This window comes from Phialemonium atrogriseum (genome assembly GCF_030411735.1).
Source record: "Phialemonium atrogriseum strain 8032-3 unplaced genomic scaffold QBC33scaffold_6, whole genome shotgun sequence".
In the NCBI taxonomy this organism is placed as follows: Eukaryota; Fungi; Ascomycota; class Sordariomycetes; order Cephalothecales; family Cephalothecaceae; genus Phialemonium; species Phialemonium atrogriseum.
The window spans coordinates 1,006,134-1,018,978 of record NW_026848143.1 but is presented as its reverse complement, the minus strand read 5'-3'; the positions used below and the strand labels follow the sequence as shown (position 1 = coordinate 1,018,978).

The window sequence follows — 12,845 nt, the reverse complement described above, 5'->3', positions numbered from 1 at the left end:
GAATGAATTATTATTTTCTTTCGACCCTCCCCCGTACCTCACACACGTTCGCCCTCGGTAAGAACCATGGCAGCCCCTTCGGCCATAACCTATGCGTCCGAGTAGTACTCGTCGTAATGCTGATGGCCAGCAGGCTGAGAATAAATATGACTGCCGCCTCCCGCGTTGTCCTTCAGGCCCCAGTAAGTGGCCCGCGCCCGCCTGTCCCGCTCGAACTCGGCCCATCGCTTCATCGTGATCTTGCTGCTGTCGAATTCGCCTTCGTACTCGATACCCGCCTTCTTGGTCTTCTCGCCAGCCGTCTTGCGCGTCTCGCCCCACGAGAAGTCGTCAAACTTCCAGAAAGAGTAGGCTGGCAAGACGAAGTTCCATATTGGCAGGGAGAGCAGGTAGATGGCCATCCACATGACGTATGACCACGAGTGGGCAGTGACGACAATGAGGACCGCTGGAAGACCGAGAATGAGGCCGAGTAGGACGAGCGGGATGATCTGGGGTGGCGAGTGGATGATGGAGATGATGACTGGATAAACAAGGTTAGTAGCTGGTGAGGTCGGGGAAATCAGCGGCGACAGAGAGGCAACAATAATACATACCAACATAGAAGGTGAAGGCGATGGCGGCGGGCAGTACCAGGGTGCCGATCAACTCGATAAACACGATGAACTGCATGCTGAAGCAGAAGGTACCGCAGAGATCTCTGACCAGGACGAGCTCCATGAGATTGTGGATGGTCGAGTTGATCCACCGTCGTCGCTGAGAGAGGAGGACGCTGAAGCTGTCCGGCACGGTCGTCTTGCAGACGGCCTGCGGCACGAACACCTGCTTACGCTTGGGGAAGGTCCGCAACATCAGAGTAGACAGGAATCGATCTTCGCCGAGCAGCAGAAGGTTCTTCTTGTGCAGCGTGTCGACGACGTTCTCCGAGTAGTGTTCGACGACATCGGGATTGGCCAGGATCGGGACCCAGTAGTTCTGAGCCCCCTTGGGAGCCTTGATGCGGTACATGCAGAAGCAGCCGGGCAGGCAGGTGACACCTCCGAAGACCGACTCGAAGGATTTGGAGAGATGATGCGAGATGAAATATTCAAAGACTTGGATGGCCGAGACCCAGCTAGCTCTCTTGTTCGCAATCTTGGTCTCGCCGCAGAGGCCCATGATATCGGGATCTTTAACCATGGCAGAGATCATGTGTGTCAGGCTGTCGGGGAAGACGTTGGTGTCGGCGTCCACCATGAGGACCATCTCATAAAAGTCGGGAGATATCCCAGTTACCTTCCACAGGCCGTTGAACATCTCAAACTCGAGCTCCGTCATGCGTTCATCAAACATGACCTTCTGGAGGAAGGACATGAGGATGATCTGGCTGTCTCGCTTGCCTCGGTTGCCGGGCTTGGACTTCATCACCTCGTCGGGAGTGCCGCATTTGACGACCACCATCATGGGCACCCTCTGCTGCTTGTCGAGCGGGATGTTGGACTTGGCGCCGTAGTCGTAGAAGCCCGAGTAGACCTTGGCCATGTTGTGGCGCTTCGATCCGCTAGCAACTGCCACGTACGAGAATGCCGCCACCTCCTCCGGGAGAATGGTGTGGTCCTTCATCATGCCCAAAACAATGTCCGGCGTCGACATGGACTCGCCCCTGCCCTTGATGATGCCGTCGCAGATAACGAGGAGGACCTTGTGGCTGTTGGGGTAGTCGGTCATGGCCACCGAATCCAAGGTTGAGCGGATACCTAGTTCTCCTTCAGAGTACGCCGTGACGAGACAGATGGTGTGTGCTAGGGGGTAGCCGAACGGCATCCAGTCAGAAGGCGGCTGGGGTACGACAGCCTCGTGAATGAAGCCAGCCGGACCTGGTCCGTCAGTGGGGCTAGCGCTGGTAGAGTACGGGTCCGACTTCAGGAAGCTGCTGCGGCTATCGTTCCCTTGCCTGTACATGGAGTTGGGATGAAGGAGCTGGCCGGCTGTGCTCTGGGTTGCCATGGTGGTGGGCAAGGCGGACCTGCGAGATCCGCGATCGGTGCCGTAGACTGTCGAGAAGCGCGACGTGGTAGGGAGGAACGAGTTGCGCTTGCTTATGCGGTCCGAGCCATTGACGCTGCTTCCCACGTCCCCCGGCATGCGGATAGGAGCTCGGTAGATGTCCTCAGACCAGTCCTCGATCTGCCGATTCCGCTTCCTCTTGTCGGACGTCTGGGACGTCTTCGCAGCGGCGTAGGTCTTGCTGATAAACCACTGGAAGATGAGAGCCAGGGAAAATCTCGCGACGACGACGGAGAGGATGAGCACCAGCGAGACGTAGAGGACGACCTTTGACGCAATGCATCCCACAGTATCGGTGTCAACGGTGCCTACTTTGATGATTTCCTCGAAGCATTCGGCAGACCTCTTATCACCCGAGGACTGGAAAACCCGGGTGATATCACGGCCACGAATAGCCTGGTTGGCAGGCGTGCCCTTGTCCCTCAGCTCCTTGAACCGGTTGGGAATCGACACCTGCGACTCATTAAACCAGTAGAGGAGATCTAGGTCCAGGACATTGCCGGAATAGACGACCAGGTTGCGCGAGTTGTTGCGAATATCGTCCCATGTGAAGTACACGTCGGCGGCACCGCTGAGCTCCAGATAGAATGCATTGCGAGCCGTCTGTGAAGTGTGGCAGGCATATCCAAGGTAGTATGGAATGGTAAGGTTTGGCTGGGTGGACCCATCTTGCCTGAAGGTGGTGCAGGGAAAGTACCACGCCAGGTCCCCGTTCGAGTTACTGGGAACATCTGAGTTTGCAGCCTTGTTAATGAGCCCTTTGCACTTTCCATTCACGTTTTGAAAGAGGAAGCTTCCATCCTTGCCCCCGTTATTCCCAGGGATGTCGTAGGCGATGACAGGAAGCTCGCCCCTCGAATTTCTTGGAATACCCTCGGCAACGGGGTGACGGGCGTCGTCGAGATTGTAGGCTGACCCGTGGAAGATCATGAATCCATCGGTGACCTCGTTGACCCGCAGCCGGAGAGGAGGGCTTCCGCAGACCGCCTGGTTGAACCCGAATGTCAAGAAACCGACGAAGCCCATGATGAACAAGATGATGCTGATCAGGCCCATCTTTTCCCTCCATGCCCGCTGCTGCGCCTTTGACACCTTGCCGAAACATTTGAGGATAAAGTCGGGGCACCAGAATGTCACAATGGCACAGTAGACGTTCCAGAAGCTTGGTGGCCGTATCTGCTCCGTCTGTGCTCGGTGGTGCCTCGATTCCTTGGTGATCTTGCTCGACTTTCCCCGTCCGGGCTGTCTCCGTTTTTCGCGGCTCGACTTCTCGATATGGCCGCTGGTTTGCCTGCCTGGGCGTTCCCGCGACGGAGAGGGCTCCGAGGCAATGTCTCCGGCGGCCGATACCGAGTGTTCTGTAGTTCCTTCGAGGTCCTCGAGTATGGGATCATTACCGGTGGACGAAGGAAGGGTTTCCATGTTGGCGGCATGTTTCATGTAGTGATAATTTGGATGGTCTTTCCCGATCCTCTTCCGCTCCGGCCTGATGAGGCTCCTTTTCCTTTGAAACGACTGTTCGGCGGACGGAATGTGGTCTGGGGACGGGGAAAGCGGGAGCCTCTCTGTGGTCGCATTAGGAGATGTTATGGTCTCGGCGAAAGAGGTGGCTGATGGCCCACGTTGATGAAGTGCCTGTCCTGCAATGACAGGACGATAACCGCCTGCTTCGACGTCCGCAGGGCGGTGGCGCCGCGAGGGCGAGTGTCGGTAGGCATTTCTCTGCTCGAATGTCGGGGTCGCGCCCGGCCTCTCGGGAAGAGACATGGTCCTACGAAGAGTTACGAGGTCAGCGATGTTCTCCCGTGGGGCGGCCAGTGAAGAAAGTAGCAGCGCATAAGGGCAAATTCACCCTTTTCTCGCAAGGGCCCGACGAAGTTGGGGTTCGCGGCGTGGACAGGCAGTAAGGGATGGTAGGAGCTGATGCCGCAAGGGAAAGAAAGTGCAGTGGAATAGCGAGGTACGTGTAGAAAAGCGCTCAGCCAGACAGCAATCGCAATGCCATGCCGAGTAGGGATTGTGTTATTGTTTGGAGGGTCGAAGGTTGGGTGCCTTACAGGAACAGATGTTAGGTTACGGCAGGGGAATGCGTGACTAGCAGATTTTGAGCCGATCCAAGAGGGGGGCGGCTGTCCCTGCTATAGGCGAGGGGTTCCTTAGGTGAAAGACGGGAGTAACGCTGGGCAACGAGACGGTGGTGGACGGCGGACTAAAAACCTGTCCCAAAAAGGAAGCAGGTCCAACCAACGGAACAGTTGCAACAGTGCAGCACGGGGCATGCAAATGAAGAGCCGCAGTGCTCTTTGGACCCCAGTCGGCGGAAGATGAGTCTGGGAATTGGAAGGGAACGTTTAAATTCGGGTCGGTAGATGCAGTGGGTGCTTGCTTGGCTGTCCTGTGTCGGTCGGTATGTTTCTGAGGCGGCTGGACACTTGGGACGGGACCGGCGCAGGAGTGGTTTCAAGGGCAATAAACGAGAGAAAAGCGTCGGCTGATGATGGGTTGCAGGTCCTGCGATCGCTCCGCCGACATCGATGCAAGCTGGCTGACCCAAAAAAAAAAGAATTAAGAAAACTCTACGACCAAACAGAAGGTCAAGCAAACGATTGATGATCGGGCGATGGCCACAAAACGAATGATGGCTGCAATGGCTGGGAAGGGGTGAAGCAAAGAAGAGACAAGCGGACAGAAGGGAAGATTCTTCTACATTTCTCTGCCTACTGCTAGGTCTACCTATTCGTATTTGCCCATCACCAATAAGAGCCGTGCACAGCGGGTTTTAGTGGCAAAACTGGCAAGCCCCTTATGCGTCTACAGAGGTTGAGAGGTATGGAAGGGAATAGCAGCATAGCTACTGTGCTGGTGTATATTCACTGAGTAGGGTCTACGAAGCCAGGATAATCTCACAATTCCAGCCTCCCTTCCTGGCTGAGGGCCCCTGAGTGACATCACAGGATAATTGCTAATTAGAAAAGATTCGTATGAAGTTACCCCTGTTTTAGAGACACGTGTGAGTGACACGAGAGCACGCGTTCAATCGGCGGCCCGACTCTTACAAAGATACACGCATCACAACTATAATTGCCTACGGTCCACCCTTGGTATTGCTTGTGTTGAGTAAGTAGGTAAGGTAACTTCGGTAGTAGCTTTTGCTATGAAACAATTATTAGCTTTGAATAGCGAGCCTGAAGCCGTACACGGTTTTCTTCCATGAGATGGCTGGGGACGTACGAAGTACACTGCTATGTAAGAGTGTCAGCTGGCAAAACCAGGTATTGGCAGGGGTTGCCCTGGAACGTGACCCATCCCAATCTCTACCAGAAACCCCGCCACTCCCTGTTTTTGAGGTGGAGAAACTCGGGATGGCCCGGTGGATACTTTACATTTGGGCATCCCGACAAAAGACTCGACAGCCGTGTTACAGAAGCACGGGGATAATATAGGAGGCAGATATCTCCCGCAACGTCACCGATCTGAATCAGCAGATGATTGCAAGACCACACACAGGCCGTCACTCGCTTCTGGCCCTGTTTTTTTCTGAGACAATTCCTCCAACGAGATCCAGCCAAGGTCAATAAGAGCTGCTGTTATTACGCAGAAGCAAGAAGGTCTAGAAATTCAGAGAGCGTGGCAGAGCTTCCCCGGTGCTCCTTGCCGTTTCACAGCAATGAGGCTATATTCTCTCGCACGCGGAGCATGCACGACGCCGACCAAGTCTCGCACATCCAACCCCCCACGAGAGTCTCTGGTCCCGGAAATACCCTCTAAATAGCGTCAGGTTTCCAGGACAAGCACAAACTTTGGGGCTGGTTCCTGGCTAGGGAAAACAAAACGAGATACCGCTTGCGGGAACTCCTGGCCCCCTCTGGGCCCCTCTAGCCACCGTCCTGACACCCTTCCAGGAGCCATCTGAGTTCGCGCCTGGTGTCTCCCTCGTTCCAGTCGTCCAATGTCTGGTATATATCCACTTGTTGATATGAGAGGCGCGACCCCCGGCAGTTACGCAGAAGATATCACGGCAGATCCGCCTTGCGAAGCGGTGCACTTGTGTGATACGTCATGGCGAGGCCGGATCTTGAGTAACTCGGTTTGTGACCAGGTTAGTTTAACAAGGTCTGACTTTCGCCATCAGGATCAGCAGTCGACTGGCACCAACATCATGACCCGTTCTGTTTGCAGTCGTGTCGCCCCTTGTCGCCCTCCAATGCAAGGTGGGATGATGGTAATCTTATGTGAGAACCAGAGAGGGCTTGAGGCTGATGGCCCGATTCCCCTTCCAAACTAGAGCAGTGAGGGAGTTACGCTAGAGCGCCTCAGCGCCTCGACATGCAATTTAAAATACGCAGGACCCATGCAAAGCCAAAAAGAAAAACAAAAGAAAAGGAAGGAAACAGGGCAAGAGGATGGATCTGGCTTGGCCTAGCAACGCAGATGGTGCACACCCGTTACCAAATACGAGCACACTAAGGGACGACGCTAGCAATGGCGCAAGTGGACTCATATTATTATCAAATGTACCGCTACCCTTCGATACTCGACAGTACCGTTCTTACTTCAAACCTATCCCTACCTTGGGATCGGCGCCACTCGAAAGGTGTGGGCTTGACTGTGGAGTTGGTGGACCGACTTCCATTCCTCTGTTCTTTCACCAGGCTCACAAGGCCCTTCTTTCTCTCCTTGGGACGGCACGAAGAGCCGATTAGTTCTTTTTTTTCTTTGCGAGGACCGCAATAAGTGACGGTGACACCAAGGCCAAAACGTCAATGATGGATGACAGACTTGACAGGCAACCTTGCAGTGAGGCTAGAAAAGGTATATCGGTTGTCTATGAGGTGCGGGGCTGGCGAGCGAGCGGTTATGCAATTCCGCTCCATCCCAACATTGAGGTTGTCGATTGGCAACAAGAAATCAATATCACGCTGGGCCGGATATGGTAGAGAAGGGAGCCGATGGCCGCGCAGATCCCACAGGGTCGTCCCTTACATCACTACCGACGTAGTGTCCGTAGGTCGTTACGAATATTGTCCGCACAGGTAGCATCGGGGAGGCGACCCCTAATAATAAATAATAAAAAAGAGGTCGGTCACAAGACAAGGACACTGTTGTTACTGGCCAAGGGAGCTGGGCCTGAGTGTTGAATGCGACCTCCAATAAGGTTTCAAGCAGATGCTCGCAAGTTTTGCTTGCCATGGCACCGATGACTGTGCGCTGAGCTGACTGAAGCTGACGAAGTCCAGGAATAGATGTCGAACCATAGCAACTAGTAATGCGACCTAGCTTATGGCTTGCACTGACTGCAGCTACTAGCTAACATGGATGACAAGCAGGAGGCTGATGGGTCCAGACTTCAGCCCCCAGACGCCACACTGTACTCTGTGCAAAACAGCCTCCATTTGGAAAGCAATGCGGGAACCACCTAATTCCTCTCCAAGCAGCACCATATGGGTGCAAGGCTCGTTTTCAAGGCAGGTCTCGGGATCGCTCAGCAATGAATGAGTTTTACGAAGTCATTCCCCACATGGGATCTCGGGGTCACCTGCCCCAGCGGCGCTCGTGTCGCCCCTCGTAATATATAACTACCTACCTACCTTGTTATCATGGAGTAGGTATGTATTGCGTATACAGTCTGCATACGAAAGCTGGGCAATGCACACGGGGCGTAAGCGCCAGAACCTTGTTTTGGAAACCCCGTGTTGTGCATCTGCAAAGTTCACAGTCAGGGAGAGGGAGGATCTCGTTGGTAGGGCGGATTCGCCGACGACATTTCCGGCCTGAATGGCGACGGCCATGATGGGCGGTAGATGGGCACCCGATCAGGGCCTCCCTTGCCAAGACTAGAAAGGGAATTTTAGGCTCGCAAATCGGGAGATCAGGGATCCCCTCGTGTTGAACTGCTGGGTGGAGTGGTTGTGGATATGGAACCTTCCTTGCCCTGGCAGATTGTGGGAATAGTGGGGTTCGTGGATCGGGAATTATGTACTGGTACTCGAAAGGAACTCCTTCGTCGCACAGGATACCCCTCCACGTCAGTAGTCTCGCAGTGTATTCCGTTCCCGCACAAACCGAGCAGCGCTCGAGGTTTCGCAGGGACTTGCGGATACAATTGAGAGTTTTGGGGACCGTGCAGCGTGCATACGCTGCGCATCTCGATTCCGCCAAGATGTGCGCCTGTTACTATGGTAGGCAGGAGGTTACTGTTGGAAGTGCAGCTATGTAGGTAGGTAGGTAGGTTGTGGCTTCTCGTTTTTGCAGCTCGTTGCAGCTCGTTGCTGCTTGTTGCTGCCCTCCTCGTGCCATCCGCGCAGCATCCTCGCAGAACTTTCTCATCGCATAGGTAGTTCTCATCGCAGTAGAAAGGGACTCGGAAATAGTGAAAAGTGCAAGATTGGAAGAGTGCAAGTTACCTAGTTCGAGAGGCTTAGCGTTGGGAGAAGACCTAAGTAAGGTAGGCAGCTAGTCCGTCTCTTTTCTGTTTTCTGTTTCCATTCTTCGTCATCGCATTCCCACTCGCTCTTGGCCCCTCTCCTTTAACTAGGGGCTGGCCGTGTCCGCCATCCCTCTTTTATTCCATAACAGGCTATACGCAGTTAGAAGGTATAAGCCGCCCTCCCAGAGGTTCACTCCACCACCCTGCTGGGCGTTACGTGAAGCGAGAAGTCCCAACCTCACCTCTTCTGTTTCGTTGTTTCGTGCCTGCAAAGCCACGATCTTAATCCTCACTCGCCCATCGTATCGTGGCTGTTGAATAGAGCTCCTCTAACTACATCGTTGCACCTCTGTTAGTCTTAATTCATTTGTCCGGTCCCACGCCTTCGCCGTGGCCCTGTCGCTCGCTAAACCAGCCGTATTCCGACAACTTCCCCTCCGCTCAATCTCTGGCTCGAGGAGTAGACGTCTTCTCTTCCCTTGAACTGATACAAAGCAACTCACAAAGGCAACTGCAACATCAAAGCACGCCCAGATGTACATGACAGCGAAGCAATTGCAATAACGTCGTTTCCCTCCCCCCTCCCCCTCACGGTTCAGCGCCGCTGCCTACCGTTCCGCCCACCTGTCCTGCCCGGCCCAACGGCCAGCTTGACTCGGCCAGCTGGGTGCCGAACTGAACAACCCGGTCGGGCCACTTCCAGCCACCATGGCCGCCGTGACAACTTCGCCGCGAAGGCAATCGTCATCAAATGGCACAATTCGCCGGAAACCCATCCCGCTGCATGACCTCAGCCCGGACCAATGCGACTGGGAAGACAGTGGGAAGACTCTGCCGAGCGTTCCTTTAGGCGGGTCTCCGAGGTTACGCCAGCCGCCTCTATCGCCGGTCAAGGTGGAATTCCACCCTGAGCACTGGCCACAGCCGTCGAACGTGAGCATCGAGACAGACGACTTCCTTCCGAGTGTCATGGCCCCCAGTATCCCCGAACGCCCACTGCCCAAAACGCCGCAAGCTCCAACGCCTCCACCACATACTCCCGTGATAGCACAGCCTCAGCAGCAGGCTCTGCCAGGCTGGGGAGGCAGCATCCGCACCACCCCGAAGGGACGTGACAATGCCCTCCCGACCCCTGAACCGCGGTCCCTGGAGCCTTCTCTGAGAGACAGCATAGCCAGTCCGGAGCCGGAAGATGCCAGTATCAGTGGGGAGTCGAAAGCGCAAGAGGTGCACAGGCATAGCCGGGACACCGACACGACAACGAGCACCGGCCAACAGCAGGCTTCAGCAGAGTCGTCAGCCACTACAAGTGCAAGCTCAATATCGGGGGTGAACGAGGCCCCCGATAGCCAGGAGAATGCTTCTCCCGAGAGCTCCATAATCGAGGAGCCAAACCAGCCTGTCCCTCAGCTCCAATACCATCACCAGGCGTTTCTACCGCGGGCCTCGAGCATCTCAGCCCTCCAAGAGGCCAGAACACAGTCCAACCCCGACCTCACTGAGCATCCTGCAAGTATCAACCGCCACTTGACTCCCAACTCTCACTTGGGCGGAAGAACCTCGCTTCCCCGCCCCCGATCTGCCTATTCGGTATACTCTGATATCGGACCTCGCGGTCGGTCCCCTGGGTTTTATGGGGGCTCCCACGTCAGAGCGCCGTCTGCCCACTCACGAAGATCCCCCGACATTCGTCCCTCATCGTACGCCGAACTGCTCAATGTGCCGTATCCGCAACCCGCGCCCGCGCCCATCACGCTCGACAATTCGCAGCTGCGCAATGTCGTCGGGACGAACGCATCTCTCCTCAGCACCCAGAAGACACTAGAGATGTACAGACTGAATGTGAAGAAGACCAACGACGTCTCTATTCAATATTCTTTCGCCGTTTTCTTGATCGCCACAGCACAAGAGCAGGGCTTGAATTTCGACGACCACCGTAAAAGGAGCAGTCCCGCCAAGGGTCGGCAGAGCCCGCTTGTCGAGAACAGCGGTTCCTCGCCCCTCGACTTGGTTCGCGAGGCCCGCGCCATTCTCCAGAAACTGTCCAGCAATGGTTACCCGTTCGCGCAGTACTACCTCGCCGACGGTTACGCCTCGGGTCTGTTCAGCAAGGGCAAGGAGGATTACAACGCGGCATTTCCCCTCTTCGTCCTTGCTGCGAAACACGGCCACGCTGAGTCTGCCTACCGCGCCGCGCTATGTTACGAGTTTGGCTGGGGCTGCCGCAAGGACCCCGCGAAAGCCGTCCTCTTCCTACGCACAGCAGCGTCCAAGAGGCACCCGGGTGCTATGACCAGGCTTGGGAAGGCGTGCTTGTCCGGCGACCTGGGGGAAAAGCGGTACAGGGAAGGCATCAAGTGGCTCAAGCTCGCGGCAGAATCGGCCGACGCAATATACAACGCCGCTCCCTACCACCTCGGCTGCCTGTACGAGACGGGCTACGGAGACGACATATTTCAAGATGAGAGCTACGCCGCCGAGCTCTTCACCCAAGCCGCCGACCTGGGTCACGCGGAAGCGAACTACCGGATGGGCGATGCGTATGAGCACGGCAGGTTGAACTGTCCCCATGATCCGGCCCTGAGCGTACACTTCTACACGGGCGCTGCGGAGCGTGGCCACGCAGGCGCGATGATGGGTCTCTGCGCCTGGTACATGGTTGGAGCAGAACCGCTCCTTGAGAAAGATGAGGAGGAGGCTTATGAGTGGGCCCATCGCTCGGCCGAGCTTGGTACGTTATCTCTTTTTGGGGGACAATTCTCCTGTGAATCCGGAGCCTGAATGGTCCGTCCCACATTCAGGAGATAATTTTTTTCTAACACCCTCTCTCTCGCCAGGCTATGTCAAGGCTCAGTATGCAGTTGGCTACTTTACAGAAATGGGTATTGGGTGCCGGCGCGACATGCTCGAAGCCAACGTCTGGTACGTCAAGGCTGCGGACGCAGGCGACGACCGCGCCAGGCAACGGTTGGCTGTAATCAGGGCTGCCGCCAGTGGCGGTACTCCGATGGATGTCGGCCCTCCTCGGAACGGCAAGATTAAGAAGGCGGAGGGAGGAAAGGACGACAAGGAGTGCGTTATAATGTGAGGTGTCGGCGCCCTGGCCGACGAATCGAGCCGCCTGAGGAGGTAATGGACGGTCGCGACAGGTCGGTGGTTGTGGAACCTAACCCTTTAGCCCTGCTGGTTCCTTGCCACGCGAACTCTCCCGATCCTGGATACACGTCGAGACTCTTTCTTTTTAGCATCATCAGATCTGCACTCTTACCAACCTTCTCCCATTTTGCACGGGCGTCCGGGACTGCAGATCGAAATGGTTTTATTTCCCACTCCCACCAGCGCGCCAGCGGCCATGTCCTCCAGATACACAATTTGAAAAAGAGAAATAAGAAAAAAATCCAGCGGTGGGGGAGCGGAAGGGGGGGACGATAAAGCGACGTCTATCGCCAACGGTTCCCCGATAGTTCATACTCGCCAGCGGCTCATATTGCGTGTTCGGCATCCATCCTGTTTCCTTTAGTGCGTCCGACCGGGTGGGACGTTGTTGATTGTTTGATTCTGTCGTGTTGCATTTGCATTGCGGGAGGACGACGGGGGGCGGTCCAACACTCCTTGGGAGACCCCCCTCCCCTCGCGCTAACCAGGCGTTATGGGAAAACGACCGTTGCGAATTCAGTTGGCTTGTGTACATTCCCGAAGATAATAATATGGCTCCATCGCGAGCCCCCCTCCCCATCATCCTCGGCGCCTGCCTGTTTTCCTTTTTCTCTCTCTTTTGCTTTTGCTTTTGGTCGGTTCTCCTCGTTAGTGGCTGAGGCCCTCGAGCGATTTTGTTGGTCATTCATCTTTTTTTACACGGGCGCAAGGTAGAATCATCCTAGGTAGACCATGAACATGCTTACTATCACCATTGATGATGCACCTGAGGCCGGTCGTCTCATGAGCTTTGTTTGACCTTGCCGTGCGTAATATCTATCGTGTCGATGCCCATTCTCCTGTGAGCCCCGACTGCCTTGTGACAAGTCGAACAATGGGTGTGTCCAGAGGATTCGAGCAAGTTTAGTTCAGGTATCGACATATATGCCATTGCCCCCATAGACGCTTACAGAATGCCCGAGATACTTTCTTTCTGTGACTCTAAGACTCCTCAACCCCCTTTTACCCCTTACCTATTGTTCTCCCCACCTATCCGTTCCCGCGATATTATCATCAAGTCCAACAACCATTGAGCAACTATGCTATTGGCCTCCGGGGCATCAGGGAATATCTTGCCATTTGAATCTCGCGTGAGCGTCGGCTCCTTTCTACACTCACAGCAGCATACCCAGGAGGAATTGAACACACAAGAACCATTCGGGGTTGCCGTACCATT

The 12,845-nt window shown here is 55.2% G+C and overlaps 2 protein-coding genes across 2 annotated transcripts; one reads left to right on the top strand and one right to left on the bottom strand.

Annotated features, from left to right (window-relative positions):
• Window positions 1-89: 89 nt before the first annotated feature.
• On the bottom strand, window positions 90-3,813 carry QBC33DRAFT_513203 (glycosyltransferase; the record flags this gene model as incomplete). The annotated part of the gene is made up of 2 exons (XM_060425964.1): window positions 90-523; window positions 597-3,813. 2 exons carry the CDS (start codon window positions 3,811-3,813, stop codon window positions 90-92), a joined length of 3,651 nt encoding a protein of 1,216 aa, XP_060285934.1.
• A 4,973-nt stretch (window positions 3,814-8,786) lies between these two features.
• On the top strand, window positions 8,787-11,677 carry QBC33DRAFT_333521 (uncharacterized protein). The gene is made up of 2 exons (XM_060423693.1): window positions 8,787-11,204; window positions 11,311-11,677. The coding sequence occupies exons 1-2, from the start codon at window positions 9,182-9,184 to the stop codon at window positions 11,559-11,561; spliced, it is 2,274 nt and encodes a 757-aa protein (XP_060285933.1). The 5' UTR covers window positions 8,787-9,181; the 3' UTR covers window positions 11,562-11,677.
• The last annotated feature ends 1,168 nt before the right edge of the window (window positions 11,678-12,845 follow it).

Coding starts and splice junctions, on each gene's coding strand:
- QBC33DRAFT_333521 (XM_060423693.1), top strand. CDS start 9,182: ATGGCCGCCGTGACAACTTCGCCGCGAAGGCAATCGTCATCAAATGGC. Junction 11,205..11,310: donor CCATCGCTCGGCCGAGCTTG/GTACGTTATCTC, acceptor CTCTCTCGCCAG/GCTATGTCAAGGCTCAGTAT.